The sequence below is a fragment of the Perca flavescens genome, chromosome 22 (assembly GCF_004354835.1).
Source record: "Perca flavescens isolate YP-PL-M2 chromosome 22, PFLA_1.0, whole genome shotgun sequence".
NCBI lineage: Eukaryota > Metazoa > Chordata > Actinopteri > Perciformes > Percidae > Perca > Perca flavescens.
Window position 1 is genome coordinate 5,877,934 of NC_041352.1, and position 20,587 is coordinate 5,898,520.

At 42.5% G+C, this 20,587-nt stretch overlaps 1 protein-coding gene across 3 annotated transcripts in view; it reads left to right on the forward strand.

Moving 5' to 3' along the window:
• Nucleotides 1–553: 553 nt before the first annotated feature.
• The window catches only part of odad2 (outer dynein arm docking complex subunit 2), a 69,451-nt gene continuing 49,417 nt past the window's right edge, over nt 554–20,587 (forward strand). The window contains exons 1-12 of one of the 3 annotated variants that reach the window (XM_028569360.1): nt 554–617; nt 718–887; nt 2,359–2,606; nt 2,970–3,127; nt 3,512–3,719; nt 3,931–4,037; nt 4,621–4,757; nt 7,079–7,195; nt 14,257–14,474; nt 15,029–15,175; nt 16,993–17,142; nt 18,037–18,190. In XM_028569360.1, coding sequence (XP_028425161.1) covers nt 2,383–2,606; nt 2,970–3,127; nt 3,512–3,719; nt 3,931–4,037; nt 4,621–4,757; nt 7,079–7,195; nt 14,257–14,474; nt 15,029–15,175; nt 16,993–17,142; nt 18,037–18,190 — 1,620 coding nt within the window. In that variant the 5' untranslated portion in view covers nt 554–617; nt 718–887; nt 2,359–2,382. Of the gene's footprint in view, nt 888–2,358; nt 2,607–2,969; nt 3,128–3,511; nt 3,720–3,930; nt 4,038–4,620; nt 4,758–7,078; nt 7,196–14,256; nt 14,475–15,028; nt 15,176–16,992; nt 17,143–18,036; nt 18,191–20,587 lie in introns of all 3 variants that reach the window. The other 2 variants (XM_028569361.1, XM_028569359.1) reach the window with 2 other exon arrangements.

A 20,587-nucleotide genomic window follows, 5' to 3' on the forward strand; every position in this document is an offset into this window, starting at 1 on the left:
CAAACTGTCTAAATAATTGGTCATTTCTTATACTGCACTGTAACTTTTATTCTCATATTTGATCTGTTTATGTTTTGTTTTTTATAATTTTTAACTGCTCTTTAATGTTTTATGTAAATCACTTTGAATTGCCCTGTTGCTGAAATGTGCTATACAAATAAAGCTGCCTTGCCTTGCCTTGCCTAAAGAAGAAAAACAGAACGATATAGTAATGGCAGAGTTTCAGTGTTGCGTAGCATTACGTTGCACTGTGGTCATGTTAAGTTATCCCCTGTGGGGTTATGGACCTTTTTCACAGCAGATATTTTGACTTGTCATAGTAGGAAAAGTAGAGCTGAAATTGATAACCTTAACGATGGCTCAATTCCATCAAGTGTCTCAGTAAGCTATTTCAGTGAGTCAGCATGCACAATACATGGACTGTTAATACTAATAATATACAGTCTATGGCACAATACCAGGGCCTCTCCTAAGTGGAATGCAGCCATCATTAATGGTTTTGAATACACCTGTGCTTTTCCTACTATGACATGTCAACATGTCTGCCGTGAAAAAGGTCTATTACGCCCATAGACAGTATATAGAGTTATTACGCCCCTGTGGACCACAGAGCTTCTGTGGGTGCATTATATTAACGGTTACATTTTGATATTTCAATGTTTGGGTTTTGTGTTTTTTAACCCAACTCGCGTTCCGTTGTATTTGGCTGTATCATAGCAACCAACGGGGGCGGTTTGGTCTGACCGGGTCTGACACTCTGCAGCGATGATATGGCTGGGAGAGGAAGCGTGTGGTTTCCATGGACACCGTTGATACCAAACTATCGGTGAAAGTTTGGAAACAGAAAAGGAACTTCAAATATAAGCACATACACATATACATATACGGTAAGTTTGCTCTTAAGTACATTTGTCGACGTAACAAATCGTTGTAGAAACATGTAACATTAACGTGTGTTTTATTGACGAGGAAAAGCGGAAAATTAGCTAAAGAACGTTATATCAGCGTTGCTAACGGCACAAACGCTATACCGTTAACTTTAGCTAGCTAGCTAGTCAGTGTTCCGTTTAGTTAGCTAAAAGTCCAAATTAACGTAAAGGCGAAGAATTAGCAAGTAAGGTCACGCTATAAATATTCAGCAAGAAGTTAACATTAACTAGAAAATGTTAAAGTTACAAAAAATACTCTTAACTGTTAACCCATAACGTTAGATATTATTGAGCACCATATAGCTAGCTAGCTATATAGCTAGCTAACCCATGCACTATTATACATATTGTTATTGTTATTATATATGTAATATTCACGGTATAAATGCACGGTAAAAAATATATATCCACCTCTCAACAAACAGGTGTGCTAGAATTGCTTGAGAACATTAACTAGCTAGCTAGCTAATGTTTTAAGGCTTTTTTAAGGCTTTTTAAACTATTTTGAAGATAAACCTCTTATGAATTCAGCAGCGTTTACATTCTAAACCAGTGGTTATCAAAGTGGGGTCTGGAGACCCTCAAGGGTCCTTGAAGAGGTTCAAATTAAAAAAATAAAAGTTATGATGTTGGATGGATGGATCACAGAAAGCTGATAAAATGTGAATTTGGGTAAAGTGAAGCATTATATGAGCCCATATTAAAGGAACACGCCGACTTATTGGGACTTTATCTTATTCACCGTAACCCCCAGAGTAAGACAAGTCGATACATACCCTTCTCATCTCTGTGCGTGCTGTAATGCTGTCTGAAGGCTCCAGCATTAGCTTAGCCCAGCACAGATCCTGCAGGTAACTGGTTCCAACTAGCCTACTGCTCCAAATTGTGCCAAAAGTGACAAAATAACGCCAACATGTTCCTATTTACATGTTGTGATTTGTAGAGTCACAGCGTGTACAAAAAACAACGTAACATGAGACACAGCCATCTTCTAACCGTAAACAAACCGGGAACTATATTCTCAGACAGGCTTGCTGTGAGCATATCACTCCGCCAAAGTACTATATTCTTCCGCCTAAGAATATAGTTCCTGGTTTGTTTAGGGATAGAAGATGGCTGTGTCTCATGTTACGTTGTTTTTGTACACGCCAGACTCTCTACAAATCACAACATGTAAATAGGAACATGTTGGCGTTATTTTGTCACTTATTCGGAGCAGTAGGATTGCTGGAACCATTCACCTGCATGTTCTGTGCTGGCTTGATGCCGCTGGAGCCGTCAGACAGCATTACAGCACGCACGGAGATGAGAAGGGTATGTATCGACTGGTCTAACTCTGGGGGTTACGGTGAATAAGCTAAATTCCCAATAAGTCGGCGTGTTCCTTTAAGCCGCACACTGTTTAAGATAGTGTTGTTTTTATTTTTAGTTTCAGAATATCCCAGCCGGTGCTATGGGGTTATCACTGACAAGGGCAGCCCAGTGGACCATGGCCAGCTCTGGTACTGGCAAACTTGAGTTCACGCCAATGAATACGTTCTTGTTGAAAGAAATCCTGCACTTTGTAGAGCAATTCAGCTCCCAACACCCACAGGAGGCAGAGCATGTGTTCGAGGAGCCCTTCCATTGGAGTACGACTTTAGTGGCATCTGATTTCAAAACAGACTATGACATCAGGTTGGTTTAATCATGAGGCAGGCGGCTGGTTGGCCATTGCTTTCAGTATTATGTGTCTGTGCAGCATATGCTGTCACCATAGTGTCCAAATGCATTTTACCTTGGCTACATTTAAAGCAGTAGGCTATAATTAATTTGTTTTTCAGCTTCAGTTAGACTGAGTACATTCCATTTTATTTCATCAGAAGTTCTGGTCTACTTTCAGTGTGTGGTAAGCTTTGTATCTCTAGCTCGGAAGCGGAGAAGTACAAAAACAAAGTGTGTTCCTTAAGTGTGTTTGCATTTACTGTAATATCTAATACACAATATGTATAATAGTATAATGTGGATAACACTGAAGTATTACAAAAAATTTCTCCTCAGTGATTCAGATGTACAGTCCCATGAGAAAGACTGTGAAGGGCATCCATTGTTGCAGCTCTCCCCTCCTACTGTTTATGTACGCAGCTTCAGCCAGCTCTCTAAACTAGTTCATCTGGCAGATGATAAGAAGCTGGAGGAGGTTCAAGCATGTCTAGAAGGTAAGCATGATGACCACAGGATGAGATTTGAATCTAATTTGCATCCTAAGCAGTCCAGTCACCAGCATACCTCCATAACCCACAGACTTGATTTGTTTGCCCTAGTTATTCTCTACAACCATCTAATTATGCTGCCATTGGTAATTCTATACAGGATATGTATTTACTTTAAAAAAAAAACAAGTAAGGTAATATGTATTTGTCTGACAGAAGAACATATGATGAATTCATAGAGGGAGAGAGAATGTTGAAGTAGTTTGTGAAAAGAAATGTGTGGAAAAAATATAGTGCACATGAGGCCTGCGGTATTGTAAGTTCAAAATGAATTTGTGATCAGCATCTGAATCTTAAGATTCGCTAAGGCTAACCTCTTTCATTGTTCAGAAAATAGAGACCCTGTGGTAAAGATTCTTGGTCCCAGCTTTGTCAGCACCCTGGAGAAAGAAGATGCCCATACCGATGTACTAAGTCTGGTAGACAAAGTGAAAGCGAAAGATCAAGGCAAGGACCCGGAGGTTAAGGTCAAACTGTTCCTCTTGCTTCAAAATATGGATAACCAGCTCCTCAGCAAGTGCCTCAAAGAGGTATCCGGGTAGGTGCTTCTTCTATCTCCAGCACTCTCAGCATTCATTCAGATTATCTCTCCATCCTTCACGGCTATGCTTATTCACTCAGACCTAACCAGTTTCACTGTGACATGTGGTTGTTTTTGATTGGAATAGGCAGTGGGGTTTAGGAAAGAACCCATGAATTGAATGAGATAAATTGGATGTTTGTTTTGTTTTTCTACATTTTCATTACAGACAAGACAGTCTGGACCCCACCGCAGTGAAGAATGAAGTGGAGTTGTTGAAAAAGTTCTGCAGTGAAGGGGAAAGGAGGGTGTTGAAGTTGGTTCGATACACATCAGGTTTGAATTATCTCCACATTTCACTGGGTTGCAAGGAAAGCAATTGCTATTAACACTAATGCTGGATGTTCCAAAGAATAAAAAGGCTGTTCTCTGCCCCTACAAAAGACATGGAAGTCATTATATCTGTTTCAGTTTTCTGTGATTCCAGTTAACCAAGGTTTTAGTCAGTTAGTCAGTTTTATGCTTGTATGTAGGGTATTGATCAGAAAAAAGCATGTGCACACTGAATGGTAAAACCAGTCCCCAATTCTCATGTTGAATTTTCAGTCTATGGAAATACTCTCCCATCCAACAACTCACTAAATAGCCTTACTAAATGGCTCTGCTTTTAGTAGATGATTTATATATCAAGTGAAACTATATCTCTACCCTAGGCTCATGTCTCAGACCTGTACTCCTAGGAGTACTAAGTCATCCTCTTTAGCAGGCCAGGCATTTGCGATGATTTCTCTTTTGCTCCACTGTTTTCCTTCCTACTTTGGAGACGTTGTTGTTGCTCGCAGGCTGCAATACTATTAAATACTATAATATAACTGCCAACTCTCCCCCCCTTTTTTTTTTTTTTCCTTTTTCTTTTTAGATTATATATTTTCAAATGGCTGCCGCTCCCCTCTGTGGAGACAGGTGCATGGTGAGATTTGTTACCTTGTGATTGAGCCTTGTGACACTGAGACCCTCTACATCACCTGCAGCACTGCTGGAGTTTTTCTCAATGGGGTAAGGCTAGAAAGATAAGGCACTGTGGACTACATCAGCTGCAACATTCAACATAATATTGGTTCCTTTTTCTGTTTGAGGAAATGTTCAGGGACGTTACCTTCTGGAAAATATTTTCTGATAGGCCAATTCATCATTGTACAGGCAGTTAAGTGGCAGCAAATTCACCTCTGTATGTTTGGTATGTAGTGCTACTGTGATTTTGAAAATATTTTTTCCAAGTTCCTTTAATACTGTTCTTGAATCATAAATCTTGAGTGTAAGATATATACCTTACCAAATGTGTGTTACTGTGTGTATCCTCCTCCCCAACCACTTTTACAATACCAACCTTATAGCAACAGCACAGCACACAGTTGTCAGTTCAGTTAAATGATCTCAATTATTTATGAACAATCTATAATATCAACTTCTATACCTCATATACTGTTTATCCCAGCATGCATTCCAGGTAAAGCAGGAAAACAATGGATACATGTCACCACTATAGCTGTCTCTCAGGCCATTATATCAGCTAGATACTTAACTGATTAAACCACACAGCTGTAAAGTTAGACAACCAGCATAATATTCAGTATCGAACAGTAAAATGCCATGTTAATCTCTGTAATTATGAGAAGTTTGAAAACACATGATCTGTGATCCTAATGTAAACAATATACAATATCCACCAAAATTAAAAGCATGTTTTGAAGCAGCTGTCATTCTCTATTTGATTGACTTAAACATTTTTTTTCATTTTTCCTTTGAGGTTTGTTGAGATTAAAATGTCTTTTTCAAGAGAGACCTAGCCAAGAGGTCATGAAAACATGGTTACAGCAATAAATCAAACAACAACTGTCACATGCTACAAAGGAGTATAGACAATATGCAGTTACAGATACATAAACAGTAATGAGTTTCCAAAACTAGTAACATAAAATTAAAAACAATACATTTAGTAGCAAAGGCATTGACAAAGAGTGTTATTTTCCAGATCCTTTAAAGCTCACTCGAGTTCACCAAGAGTAATCTCTTCTGACATTTGTAAGTCCCCCTGTACATTATTCCAGCTGGAAGGGGTGTTTAAACAAAGTACAGTGGTCTACAAGATAGCTACACCCAGTAATAAAACCTAGAGCACAGTGGTATGCTTCAACCAACATCTTTAGACTCTGGCATGTGCAGTCATTAACGGCAGATCACCAATAAAGTTACAGTTGCAGATACGAGTTTGCAATACATTGACTATCACTAGACAACAACAAAATCTAATGTTTTATATTGCTGTTAAAAGATTCTTATCATAAGTCATGTTTATATCATGACTAAAACAGGCCTATGTTTTTACTTATGATCAGTTGCCAAACTCAAACAACTAACATTTTTTTTCAAATTTGTCTGGTCTGGTCAAAACAAAATCACATGTCTGACTTTTAAGTGTCCACTGAAAAGTCCCTAAGGCTACATTTACATAGCTATGTTTTGGTTTAAAAATTAATATCTTTTGCTACGTTTACACCTTGCATTCACATTGCTCTGGCGTTTCCGAGCCCCTAAACTGGAGACATTTGAAAACACTTCTAACCCTCTCTTGGTTTGGAATCTCCGCAAACGCAGAACTTTGGCAACACGGACACCAACGTTTTGCTGCCCGATTGGGTCATGACGTCTCGGTCTCTGAGACTAAGCAACTAACGTTACCATGGCAACTACCGGCAACGGGCGGAGTATACATGCTGCCTCCTGTTTACCCTGGCACACACATGCCCAGTATACGAAAATGTTAATGAGATATGCAATTTGGGCATGTTAGTTTAAACAGAGATTAGTTCTTCTACTGGAGCTAAAAATTTACACGGAGATCGCTTTTGGATCAAAACCTTCGCTTAAAAACCAAAACGTAGCAATGTAAATGTAGCCTAAGTCTACTGTTGCATAGAAAGCTTCCAAATACTTACCAAATTCCAGGAGTCTTTCTGAATGTGTTTGCAATCATTTCTAAGAGAGGATTTTGCATGCTGCAGCACCTTTCACTCTTTCAATGACATTGCTGACAAGCCATAGGTTTCCTGCCGCTGTTTCTTCACCTGGAAATGGTTCGACCAAGGTGAAAAACTACAACCTTAAACTGAATGGGTGACATTGATGCAAATAAAACCTCAAAGAGCAGTAGTGTCTTAAACCTAATTTAGCGGTTTACATGGTTTTACACTTCCTCTTTGAGGCTGCCTGGAGATACTCTGAGCCTTCTAACCTTAGCTATTCCAGCTGACATGTGGGTCACATTATAATTGTGGTTTTTAGAATTAATGAAGCTGTTTTTCACTTTGTTTTCACAGGGCATAAAACAGGAGGAGGAGGAGAGTGGCTATGAGCAAACAAGTGATATGTACAAAGACCTGGTAACACTTTTGAAGAGCAGATCTCCACATTTTGCTGAGAACATAAACAAGCAGGTACAGTGGATTACAGGCAGATGCAATTATCATCAACACATTAAGACCTCCTTTTTCTAGCCCTGACTTTTGAAGGATGTGTGGGTGTTGAAATACCTCTTTGTCCCATGAACAAGGTCCTTCTCCCTAAACCTCTGATTTGATCCCTGATGCTGTGTGACTCATATGCGTAAACAGAGTTAGAATTGTGTAATCAGTGCTGGTCCATGCTAGTGAGCTAGTGTCTGGTTGTCACTGTGTTGAAAAATTCCTGAAACCGACCTCCTCCTTGTTCCAACATCAAAACAGCACAGCTACATCCCACCCACCACCCACCCTCTCAACACACACGCCATGACAGACAGACAGATGGACAGACAGACACACACAGACTCATTTACAGACATTGAAATATGCGTGATCTATTCAGTAGTGCTATTTCCTGCTTTAGTAATTTGACGACATAACCGATCGCTTCATTAATAGATTCCAGCTGCACCCAACAATCTGTTCATCATTTAAAAATATGATCTTTTTTTTCCTCACACTGCTGTTTTTTGGAAAATTGGACATCATCAAAACATTTAAAGACAACTTACTCCTCACTGCCTGCTTTGTATCGATCTTGTATCTATAAAAGAATTATTATTTAGATTTGTTTTTTTAGCTATAATCTCAATCTCAGTAAAGTAAAGTGTATATTTGATTCAGAATGTGTAAATGCAAATCTCGCTATCAAAGAATCAAAAGTACAACTGTCTGATTAATAGCATTTACAGAGATGGATTTTCCCCAATGCAATTTCAAAATGATTTCTCAGAACTATATTGCATGTGAAGTGCCTGCTCATTGAATTGTCCCATGGGATTTTCCATACTAGCCTTGTTTAGTACAGTCACTGCTGTACATTAGTGTAAGTTGTCCTTAACAGCCATTAATGTGGCTTTTATTAGCCACGCTAACAGCATGGCTCTATCTATAAATATCTGGACTGCAATGTTGGACAGCTGGTCCACCACCTTGGTCCAGACGGAAATATCTCAAGAACGATTGGATGGATTACCTGTCTTTTTTTTTTTTTAGCATACATTCATGGTCCCCAGAGGATAAAGCCTAATGACTTTGTAATTTCCCGACTTTTTCTCTAACGCCACCAGCATGTTTTCACTTATCCAGTGACACTTTATGGTGGATTTGACAAAATCTGGTACAAACATCCACGTTCCCCTTAGGAGGAATTGTAATAACTTTGTTGACCTGACTTTCAGGTCAACAAACTTTTAGTATCATATTATGAAATGTAAACATTCTGACGAAACTATGCTTTGCGTAGCCTATTATTCACTCCAAACCAGTTGATTGAAGCGCGCTTAATACACATTTCTTTTTTGCGACATTTCAAAAGTTTGCTTAAAATTTGCTTGGCAATGGAATGAAAACATGACTTGTATAGTGTCCATAATAAAATAATGCTTCCATTATATATGTGAAGTTATTATTGGTTCATAGAGTAGGCTGGAATGGGGTTTGTGAGGACTTTAATAAACCAATGAATAGTGCCAGCTTGAAGCGTGTCAAAAAAGACATTAAGGCTTTTATGTTTTACGAGTCCTATGTGAAGAGTGATGCTTTGAGTCTGAACGATCTAAAAGTGATGGACAGCCGCAGTAAAAATTGCTGTGAAGCAGTTTGTGGAGGCACAAATCATTGTCAAGGTATTTTTCTTCTGGATTCTGTAACTCCTTTGATATGTGCCTCGCCGTGTCCTGAAACTTTTGTTTCACTCTCACTGCTGACTGCTCTCTGCCTCTATTTGGGCTATTCGTATGATGGGGTCAACTTCAAAATGCATTGCTTTGAAATGTATTTGATTGATTGCTGACAACAGCAATCAAGTGCTGCATTATGCATCCTATATCTGAGATATTAAGTTATTGCAGTCATTCTTGTGGATATGATCCATTTCAGTTTTAATTTGAGAGAGCAATAACAGCAGTGTCCGTCAGAAACACAATCTCGCATAACTCCGGCTCAGTTCCTTGATTGCAATGCAGAGAGCTCAAACTTGGAAGGCGATAGCCAAAGATAACAACACCTAATCTCCAAACATATCTGCTTGTTTCCAAAGTGAGGAAGCAGGTCTTTTTTAACAGTTCTATTAGATTAGACAGCCTCAATCAAATGAGCAGAGGCAGCCAAAGGAGACCAGGGCTGCAACACAGGGAGGAAGCAGACTCGCCTTCTCTGTTCAGTATTGTGGATTCGTTTTGACATCACAGCATGATTGGAAATTGGACGTGGTGTATTTGCATGCACAAGACATTCACTGAAGAGCAAAAACTCCCTGGGTTGTAGATTTGTTTTTGTTATTCACATCCTGAAATTAATATAGACGGCCTCACTGTCATAATCAGTCATTGGAGACGGTTTGAATCTTGCCACTGACAGATGTTTGATGGCCAATGGCTTCTGATTTGCTGCCCTGCTGATTTTCCATCAGTATGAATCAAGTAATTAGATACAAGTCTACCCCAAACACATGTAAATAGTTGGAGTTTAGGTTTTAGCAGTCAGATCAAGAAATAAGTAAAGTTCTAATGATTGAATTTTTTGTATTTATTTAGAACTACAGGCATCAGTCCTGCTTAACACAGCATATGTCTCCAGGCCTGTAGTCTTTTCAGATGCAGAAAGGCACCTGTAATAGTTTCTTTTTTTTTTACTGTGGCATGTCCATCCATCCATCCATCCATCCATCCATCTTCGTCCGCTTATCCGGTGTCGGGTCGCGGGGGGAGCAGCTCCAGCAGGGAACCCCAAACTTCCCTTTCCCGAGCAACATTAACCAGCTCCGACTGGGGGATCCCGAGGCGTTCCCAGGCCAGGTTGGAGATATAATCCCTCCACCTAGTCCTGGGTCTTCCCGAGGCCTCCTCCCAGCTGGACGTGCCTGAACACCTCCCTAGGGAGGCGCCCAGGGGCATCCTTACCAGATGCCCGAACCACCTCAACTGGCTCCTTTCGACGCAAAGGAGCAGCGGCTCTCTCGAGCTCCTCACGGATGACTGAGCTTCTCACCCCTATCTCTAAGGGAGACGCCAGCCACCCTCCTGAGGAAACCCATTTCGCCGCTTGTACCCTGGATCTCGTTCTTTCGGTCATGACCCAGCCTTCATGACCATAGGTGAGGGTAGGAACGAAAACTGACCGGTAGATCGAGAGCTTTGCCTTCTGGCTCAGCTCTCTTTTCGTCACAACGGTGCGATAGATTGAATGCAATACCGCACCCGCTGCGCCCGATTCTCCGACCAATCTCCCGCTCCATTGTCCCCTCACTCGCGAACAAAACCCCAAGGTACTTGAACTCCTTCACTTGGGGTAAGGACTCATTCCCTACCTGGAGAAGGCATTCCATCGGTTTCCTGCTGAGAACCATGGCCTCCGATTTAGAGGTGCTGATCCTCATCCCAACCGCTTCACACTCGGTTGCGAACCGATCCAGTGAGTGCTGAAGGTCGCAGGCCGATGATGCCATCAGGACCACATCATCTGCAAAGAGCAGCGATGAGATCCCCAGCCCACCAAACTGCAACCCCTCCCCACCCCGACTACGCCTCGATATCCTGTCCATAAATATTACAAACAGGATTGGTGACAAAGCGCAGCCCTGGCGGAGGCCAACCCTCACCTGAAACGAGTCCGACTTACTACCGAGAACCCGGACACAGCTCTCACTTTGGTCATACAGAGATTGGATGGCCCTGAGTAGAGACCCCTCACCCCATACTCCCGCAGCACCTCCCACAGTATCTCCCGGGGACCCGGTCATACGCCTTCTCCAAATCCACAAAACACATGTAGACCGGTTGGGCATACTCCCAGGCTCCCTCCAGGATCCTTGCGAGTGAAGAGCTGGTCCGTTGTTCCACGACCAGGACGGAATCCGCATTGTTCCTCCTCAACCCGAGGTTCGACTATCGGCCGAACCCTCCTTTCCAGCACCTTGGAGTAGACTTTACCAGGGAGGCTGAGAAGTGTGATACCCCTATAATTGGCACACACCCTCTGGTCCCCCTTTTTAAAAGGGGAACCACCACCCCAGTCTGCCACTCCTTTGGCACCGTCCCAGACTTCCACGCAATGTTGAAGAGGCGTGTCAACCAGGACAGCCCCTCCACACCCAGAGCCTTGAGCATTTCTGGACGGATCTCATCAATCCCGGGGCTTTGCCACTGTGTAGTTGTTTGACTACATCAGTGACTTCCGCCTGGGAAATCGACGACAATCCCCCGTTATCCTCCAGCTCTGCCTCTAACATAGAGGGCGTATTAGTCGGATTCAGGAGTTCCTCAAAGTGTTCCTTCCACCGTCCTATTACCTCCTCAGTTGAGGTCAACAGTGTCCCATCCTTACTGTACACAGCTTGGATGGTTCCCCGCTTCCCCCTCCTGAGGTGGCGAACAGTTTTCCAGAAGCACTTTGGTGCCGACCGAAAGTCCTTCTCCATGTCTTCTCCAAACTTCTCCCACACCCGCTGCTTTGCCTCTTTCACGGCAGAGGCTGCAGCCCTTCGGGCCCTTCGGTACCCTGCAACCGCCTCCGGAGTCCTCCGGGATAACATATCCCGGAAGGACTCCTTCTTCAGTCGGACGGCTTCCCTGACCACCGGTGTCCACCACGGTGTTCGTGGGTTACCGCCCCTTGAGGCACCTAAGACCCTAAGACCACAGCTCCTCGCCGCAGCTTCAGCAATGGAAACTTTGAACATTGTCCACTCGGGTTCAATGCCCCCAGCCTCCACAGGGATGCACGAAAAGCTCCGCCCGGAGGTGTGAGTTGAAAGTCTGTCGGACAGGGCCTCCTCCAGACGTTCCCAATTTACCCGCACTACACGTTTGGGCTTACCAGGTCTGTCCAGAGTCTTCCCCACCCCCCTGACCCAACTCACCACCAGATGGTGATCGGTTGACAGCTCTGCCCCTCTCTTCACCCGAGTGTCCAAAACATACGGCCTCAGATCAGATGAAACGATTATGAAATCGATCATTGACCTTCGGCCTAGGGTGCTCTGGTACCAGGTACACTTATGAGCATCCCTATGTTCGAACATGGTGTTCGTTATAGACAATCCATGACTAGCACAGAAGTCCAACAACAAACAACCACTCTGGTTTAGATCAGGGAGGCCGTTCCTCCCAATCACGCCTCCAGGTGTCTCCATCATTGCCCACGTGCGTTGAAGTCCCCAGCAGAACAATGGAGTCCCCCACTGGAGCCCCATGCAGGACTCCAGTCAAGGTCTCCAAGAAGGCCGAATACTCTGAACTCCTGTTTGGTGCATATGCACAAACAACAGTCAGAGTTTTCCCCCACAACCCGCAGGCGTGGGGAGGCGACCCTCTCGTCCACCGGGTAAACTCCAACACAGCGGCGCCAGCCGGGGCTTGTGAGTATCCCCACACCCGCCCAGCGCCTCACACCCTGGGCAACTCCGGAGAAGAAAAGAGTCCAACCCCTATCCAGGAGTATGGTTCCAGAACCGAGACTGTGCGTGAGGTAAGCCCCACCAGATCTAACCGGTAGTGCTCCACCTCCCGCACCAGTTCCGGCTCCTTCCCCCACAGAGGTGACGTTCCACGTCCCCAGAGCCAGCGTCTGCCGCCCGGGTCTGGTCCGTCCGAGGCCCCTGACCTTCACTGCCACCCATGTGGCATCGCACCCGACCCCAACGGTTCCTCCCACAGGTGGTGGGCCCATGGGCTGGAGAGATGGGAGCCACGTAGCTTGTTCGGGCTGTGCCCGGCCGGGCTCCGTGGCAAACCCGGCCACCAGGCGCTCGCCGACCGAGCCCGCCGTCTGGGCCTGGCTCCAGACGGGGCCCCGGGCTTCCTCCGGGCAGGGTCACTCCATCTCTACCTTGCTTCTTCATTGGGGTTTTTGAACCATTCTTTGTCTGGCCCCTCACCTGAGACCACTTTGCCTTGGGAGACCCTACCAGGAGCACAAAGCTCCAGACAACACAGCCCTCAGGTTCACAGAGACACACAAACCTCTCCACCACGATAAGGTGATGGTTCACGGATGGTTCATGGTGGCATGTCATGAATGTCAAGTGTTCCCTTCTGTGTATGTGGTGCATGTACTTTGTCCATTTCACATATAATAGAATTAAAGAAGGTTGGTTAGCCTAATAAAGTCAGACTGTGGGTCTGTGGTTGGGTGAATTGACTTGTATGTTTCCAAAAGCATATATGAAAATGTATGAAAAACAAGTCTTTGGAAAAGTAATTGAGCATGCTTGGCTCCAGCTTGTGCGCGAACACAAGCCATAGGAATAGATCTTAATTCTTTTTCCCTGCCCTTAAAAATGTTGAGCCCCTAACAACCAATGACAGTCTGAACTATTTCTGCACAGCAGGTGTCTGTGATTAAAAATTCTCCTGCCTGAAAACCATTCATATGTGTCTTATTGGCATTCGTATATAGGTTGTAAAGTTTGGTATAAAGACCTTCAAAACTTGAATAACAGTGACACAAAGGCGTTACTTTGTCTGTGCCAAGCTGCAAGGTTTTAGGTGGAGAAATGTACAGAAACAATAAACTTTTTGATATTGTTCAGCCAGTTAACAGAGGGGAACCTCTGCTGTGTAAAGCATTGGGAAAGTGTTATTTTATTCCAATGCCTTTATAAAGACCGAATTGTTATGCAGGTCTGCTTATTGTTGAGAAAGGGCTTTTATGTGAAATTTTATGTTTTTCATGTGTCACAGATACTGCTCTGTAGTTTTTATATGCCTCTTCTCGGAATGCAATAGCCAACACTTTGTCAGACATTAACATGTAATGTGTCTCAAATAATGAAGAAAGCCATCATGTCGGATGATAGGTGGGAAATATGGTTTAGCTTCACAAGAAGCAAAGTTGAACATCAGAATCACTATTTCGTTTTAATAAGCATCATAAACAAAACCAGTACACACAGTTTTCCAAACAAAATGTGTTGTATATGTCACAATTGTGGTGCGAATTGAAAGAGGTCTTTCTCCTCACTCTCCAGTCTGTCTTTTTCCACTTACCAACAGGATTTTGGAGTTCAAGAACTTCCATCAACACAAAAGATCCAGCATGTGGAATTGGTTGATGTGGAGGAACAAGGCCAACCCCAGAGGTCTTACGAGCAACAGGAAAAGAATGTGCATGAGAAAGCGAGGCAACAGCATACGCTGAACAAGGCAGGCGGCGAGAAGAAATATGAACCATGTCCGAGATGGAAGAATCTTGGTCTCATGTCTCCATGTGGGTATGTGGTGATTCCTTACGTAAGATGTGTCCTGAAATATCTTCAAGCTACCACGTACTGTGCATAGTGGGAATCCCTCTTGTTGGGGGGATGAGCTTTACATGACCGTGATGCCAAGCCTTCGTCCTCAGTGAGTCTGCCAGCTGTCACACATAAAGATATGGTTATATGGGTTATACATTTTAAGGCAAGTGAAAATATTCCTTAATACACAATGATCCGAGTTAATGGATACGTTCACAGTGTGGAAACCCTTTCTGCCCAATTACAGACAGAAATGTTAGGGAAAAAATTCCCCAAAAGCTTTGTCACATATGGTCTTTGATTGATAAATAGATCTAGCAAGGGCTGAGCTGTTGCAGCTGTACCTTGTGATAACTATACCCATTTGAAGAAAGAGAGAAACTGGCTCAAGATAAAAGTATCTGAATTGCTAAAAAAAAAAAATGCCAGCTGAACCCTTGTCTTGAATTGTTAAATAATGATTTTGTAAGTAAAATAATCATTTTCAAAATAGAAGCAGGCATAATGACTCTTATTCCACATCATTATAGTAAAGCTGAGGAAAACAAACCCAGTAAGAGCTCTGGAGAAGAGAAGTCTGGTGAAATACAGGAAAACCTGGGACCAGGAGCCAAGAGCAAAATGAAAGCAGAATTCTCTGTGTCCTCTTTCCCTGGACGCCTTTCCTCCCAGAAAATGTAAGTGTCCCAAATCAGTTCTCCTTTGTCAGAATCTATCTATCTAGGACTATTTCTTTTTTTGAAAAGGGAGTGAGTCTATTCAAGATTTAGGAACTGATAGGAGCTAAATGCAGTGTGAAATTTGTAGTGGAAAGTGTAACCTGCAAATATATTAGCCACTGTACTGACGTTTTTTCTTCTCCGGCTGTAGCAGACAAAATATTCTCCAGCTGCTGTCAGTTAGGTCGGCCTGTGGCTTTCTAAACCTAAAACAATTTTCATATTCTCGCAGATGTAAATATTGCGTCTGATACACAATATGTTACTAGTTAAGTGACATTCCAATATTGAGTGTTTGTAAACATTTTCATAATTTACATTTTACAATATTCATAATTTCTATCTTTTTTTCACATCTTTCTGAACAGTCACAATGACATAATTCACCAAACTGCTTTTAAAAAGTGTCACCATTAGTTCAACCTTTCCCCAATGCTTCAGAATTGTCTTTCTATTACTTATGTAAAACTACTGTAGATTAACAAGCTGAGCGGGGACCTTGACACACATGGTATTGTGTTCAGCCCTCATTAAGGTTGCTCCCCCTCTGCTGGGCAGTAACAGTCCGTCCGGCTGTCTCACACATGCACTGTACATCCGGCTGTCTTGTTAATGAGGTGACCTGCATGCGCTAAAGACGTCAGGCGCAGCACACTGACGTACAGAAGTAAACATGGAGGCCACTGTGCACTATCCTTCGGTGAGATGTTCAGGGTGACAAAGACGTAAAGTAAGTTAAAGGAACATGGTGCATTATAGGTTGATATGTTAGAGTCTTTGGCGATTAGACTCTATCGCAGTGTTAAATTATAAGAGATATAGAGCCCGTGGATATATAGGAATATCCCTCTGACGGAGTTGAGACACTGGTGGAGGTAAAGAAGGGATAAAGGAAATCTGAAGATCTGAATGGATGTGACGTGAAGCTGGGCTTCTGATGGAGGAACCCTGGGCACTGGGAATGATGGGAACTGGAGGTTAATGGGAGGAGGGTCACATACATTTTGCCATGACAACTGACAGCAGCAAAGAGTAGACCGATTTAAAGTTTGAATGCAAAAACGTGATAGCTCACAAAGATTGTGGCAAAATCTGGTTGGTTTTACTGAAACAGTAACAACCCACATTCAGCTGATGACAATGCAGCTGATTAGCTTGGGATAGAGAGAAATGTGTATTATAGTAGGCTTTCTGAATGAACTCGAGCAGGACCACGACAGCAGCCGCAGCCACGGACCAGGTGCCACCATAATCCAAGGACATCTGCAAGGCAAGAAAACAAGGACTCCAGGGAGAGAGGAGAGAGGAGCTCAGTGTGTCGTAGGAAGTTTCCCAGCAGTCTAAGCCTATACCAGCAAAACTAAGGGCTGGCCCAAAGCAAATCTAAGTATAACCTTTATCAAAGAGGAGAGTTTTAAGCTTACTCCTAAATGTGGAGACGGTGTCTGCCTACCTAACCAAAACTGGGAGCTGGTTCCACAGGAGATGAGCTTGGTAGCTGAAGGCTCTGGCTTTCATTCTACTTTTGGAGACTCTAATAATTGGGTATCATCTACAAAACGTTTATGGAGTGTTTCTCTGACAATATTGCCCAATATTGCCTTTCCCCCAGCTTTCCTCTGCTACCACAAATAACTTACTTCCAGTGTACGAGCCAGTATCTGCTCATGTTGGGACACCCTTGTCTCGAATCATTAAATCATGATTATGTTAGGAAAATAAACTTTTTTTGAAATAAAAGCAGGCATAATGACTCTTATTTCACATCATTATAGTAAAGCTGAGGAAAAGAAACCCAGTAAGAGCTCTGGAGAGGAGAAGTCTGGTGAAATACAGAAGAGAAAGCTGGGATCAGGAGCCAAGAGCAAGATGAAAGCAGAATTCTCTGTGTCCTCTTTACCTGGACGCCTTTCTTCCCAGAAAATGTAAGTGTCCATAATTAGTTCTCTTTTGTCAGAATCTATTAGGACTATTTCTTTTTCTGCAGTGCGAGTAATATAATATACAAGATTTAGGAACTGATAAGGAAGAGCTAAATGCTTTTTTACCAGTGGTGAAATTTGTACTGGAAAGTGTAACCTGCAAATATATATTAGCAATCGACTGAACAAGGCCCTATGTAAAAGTTATTTCTTCCTCCAGCTGTTGGCAGCTACATCTCCTCAGCTGTCCCCATACTTGCATCTGCCAATGTATACAGACTTCTATCATCTTAAATTGACACTAGCCATTGTTCACTGATAGCATTCTTTGGTGCTCATCAGTTAGTGTGTAGGCCTGGCAGCTTTGTGAAGATTCGGTGTTTATCATGTCGCGTCCTGGAAAATACTCCCTCATATAGACTGGCTCCTGTTGATAATACGCTCCCCTGGAAATGCTATTTGTATGTACATGGGAACTGTCCCTCAGGAGCCCCATTTGAATATGTACCATATTTCATTGCTCCACAGTGCCCAATTTTCATGATACAGTTATTGAGAAACTTTAAAAAGCCATCTGCATTTCTGTTTGCAATAGCGTGTATGATGATGACGACTCCAGTTCTCCCATGACATTATTCCAATCTTTATTTTCCTGCTGCTTAGATTCTGAGGAAGTTCAAACTTGACACTTGAATTTCAAAATCCTTAATGGGTCTCCTTGTGTGGGATGACCATGCTGTTTTTCCATTTAAAATACTGGAAAAAGAGATTTCATGATATTCTATTCCATCCCTTTGTCTGGCTATGGATTGTCTAGTTGTTACACTATCCCACACCTTTGTAGATTGTTATCTGGGGTCAGAAGCACAGTGTTATATCTGCTCCTTTTTTGTTCAGTAAGACACCAGCAGGATCCATGCCAGTGGAAGCTTTCAGTGAGAGTTCATCTGAGAGTGAGGAGGAGGAGGAGCAGCCAGAGCGCCGTCCAGAGAGTAACACAGACCTGCCTTCTGAATACTGGCAGATCCAGAAACTGGTCAAGTACCTCAAGGTATGGGAATGTTACCTTGCACACCACTGTTTCCTTCCTCTCATGAATTTCAACCCAAAATAGCGATTTGTACAGAGAGCTGTACAACCGCAGGCTAAAGCAGGCCACAACTGACAGGAAACAATAAAGACCATGCTCTTTTCCTGTCATCTGTTCAAGAATTTTGATGCTGTTCTGAGTCAGTATTCAAATTTCTAAAACTTCTTCAGAATTACAATGCATGGAAAATAATATTAAGTCATGGAGGTGCAGGAGAATTTAGGCCAGTGTCATGAAAGGTCATTTTCCAATCAAATAATCCCACTGTCTGTTTTGCCTCAGTCATACTGTATCAAGACGATGTCAGATTAAATAAAGTATATATATTTTAAGTGGCGCTTCGTAGGAAGGTGCTTATTGAAGTTGTTGGCTCCACTCGTGGATTGGTTGCACGTGTGAGCGAAGGCACAGGGTAAAGAGCTGGCACTGTTTGCCCACACCGCAGAAGCATAAAAATGAAGCGCGCCCGTGATAGGTCTGACAGGGCATATGGTGAATATTAATGTGTCAAAACATGGAAGGAAAAGAAAAGGGGATAGAAACGCCAATGACCCAGACTGGCTGGGAATACCTCCGACCACTTGACTTCAGAAATTACCCTACCTCCCTCAGCGGTCCCTATTATCTATTTATCTGGACAGTATCATTCAGACAGATTATATTAAAACAGACTGCGTTTTCTCTATTTTGACAGTAAAAATACCTTAAATGCTGCTTCAAAGTTATTTCAATGTGTAATGATAGTCTAGTCTACATTACATATTTTCATAGAGTATGGGATTTCTTGATATTACAAACAGATTTGTGTTCTGTGGCTTTAATGTGAAGCACTGGCTAAAACAAAACCCAACCTGTGACTACTGATCTCTGATTATGCACTTGTACCCTCACACACATGGACATGTACACACAGATAGAAGAATAGATTAACATAGATAAACATACATACATTTCAGGCATCGCTGAATAGTATCTTCTACGTAGGAGAAACTATCTTGTACGTACGACTTAAACTTTTACTTCTTTATTAAACAGTTTTGAAGGTGAGGCAGCCGTGCTGAAGCCCTTAGGGCACGATACAAATGGTATTGAAAGTTCGGCCAAATGCAGCATGAATAAAAGGTTTTACCTTCTTAGTTAACAACAAATGTAAAACATAATGGAACTGTGTATAGCGCCGACTTGGGTTAAAAAAGTGTGGATATATAGCACACGGCTATATTATATTCACTTGCATGTAGGCTGATGCCGTCATTCACATGAATATTAAGTAGCCAACCGCTGGTAGTGAGAAAAAAGATGCTGGTTGAGCAAGCTGCTGAGTTTACATGAATTTGCTTTGTAACAGTTAAACAGATAAACAGTTAGACTACATTTCAGACAACTTTCGTTTCAGCTCGTTTGTAGTAATTTGTGCTGTGCAATGATAAAGGATGAAAGCAGACTGAAATATTGGTTCTTTATGTTTTAGCCTGTTGAACAGATGTAGCCAAGTATTGGCTTGCTACTCACCGGGGTTTTATTACACTTTTAGGCCTAGGCAGCGACATAACTCACCAGTAGCCTACTGACTACCGGCACCTCTGACCGCTACCTCCTGCGGAGTAGGTACTCACCCCTAAATGCCTGCGTAACTGCATCTCTCACATAGCAGCTTAACGCTTAGAAAACAGCGCTGACAATGTCCTAGTTAACATAAATATTTGTAGTGGATAAACTACCAAACAACTAAAAATATTGTAACCCTGATCGCTGGGCCACTGTGCCACCGCCCGACACAGGAGGACATGATCTGTCCGCCCCAGCAGTTACCGAATCCCACGCACCAGACCAGCAAACCGTGGCGGGTTCAACCAAGTCAAGGGTTACGTTTGTGGCAGAACAAAACATTTTGACAAGAGGACTGTAATGAAGTCGATGTTGCGCGCAGCAGCACAACAGACTTATGCTCTGTGCGCTCTGCTTCTTGTCACTGGGGCGTAAGAAAATACTCTTTTAATGTCTGTGTCTTAATCAGTTGCATGTTTTCATACAAAAGGACACACACAACCTTATCACAGCTGAATATATGGCAACCCTTCATTTTACAGTCCCCTAATTACCAAGTATTTACATAGTAATAATATTACATTATAGGATAACTACCACCGGTAATAAGCATAGAGAAACTACAGCTGAAGTACGATGTAAAACCTCAAGTATTACTAAAAAAAAGTATTTAGTTATCCAGGGTTTATTTTGTAACAGCTCACGTTTTATTGTGTACTTTCTATGAATTTAGATAGTACTTTTCAATTAATTATTTAGTTTTATAAAGTTATTATTCATGGCTATATAAGCTTTATTTGATTTACCCTA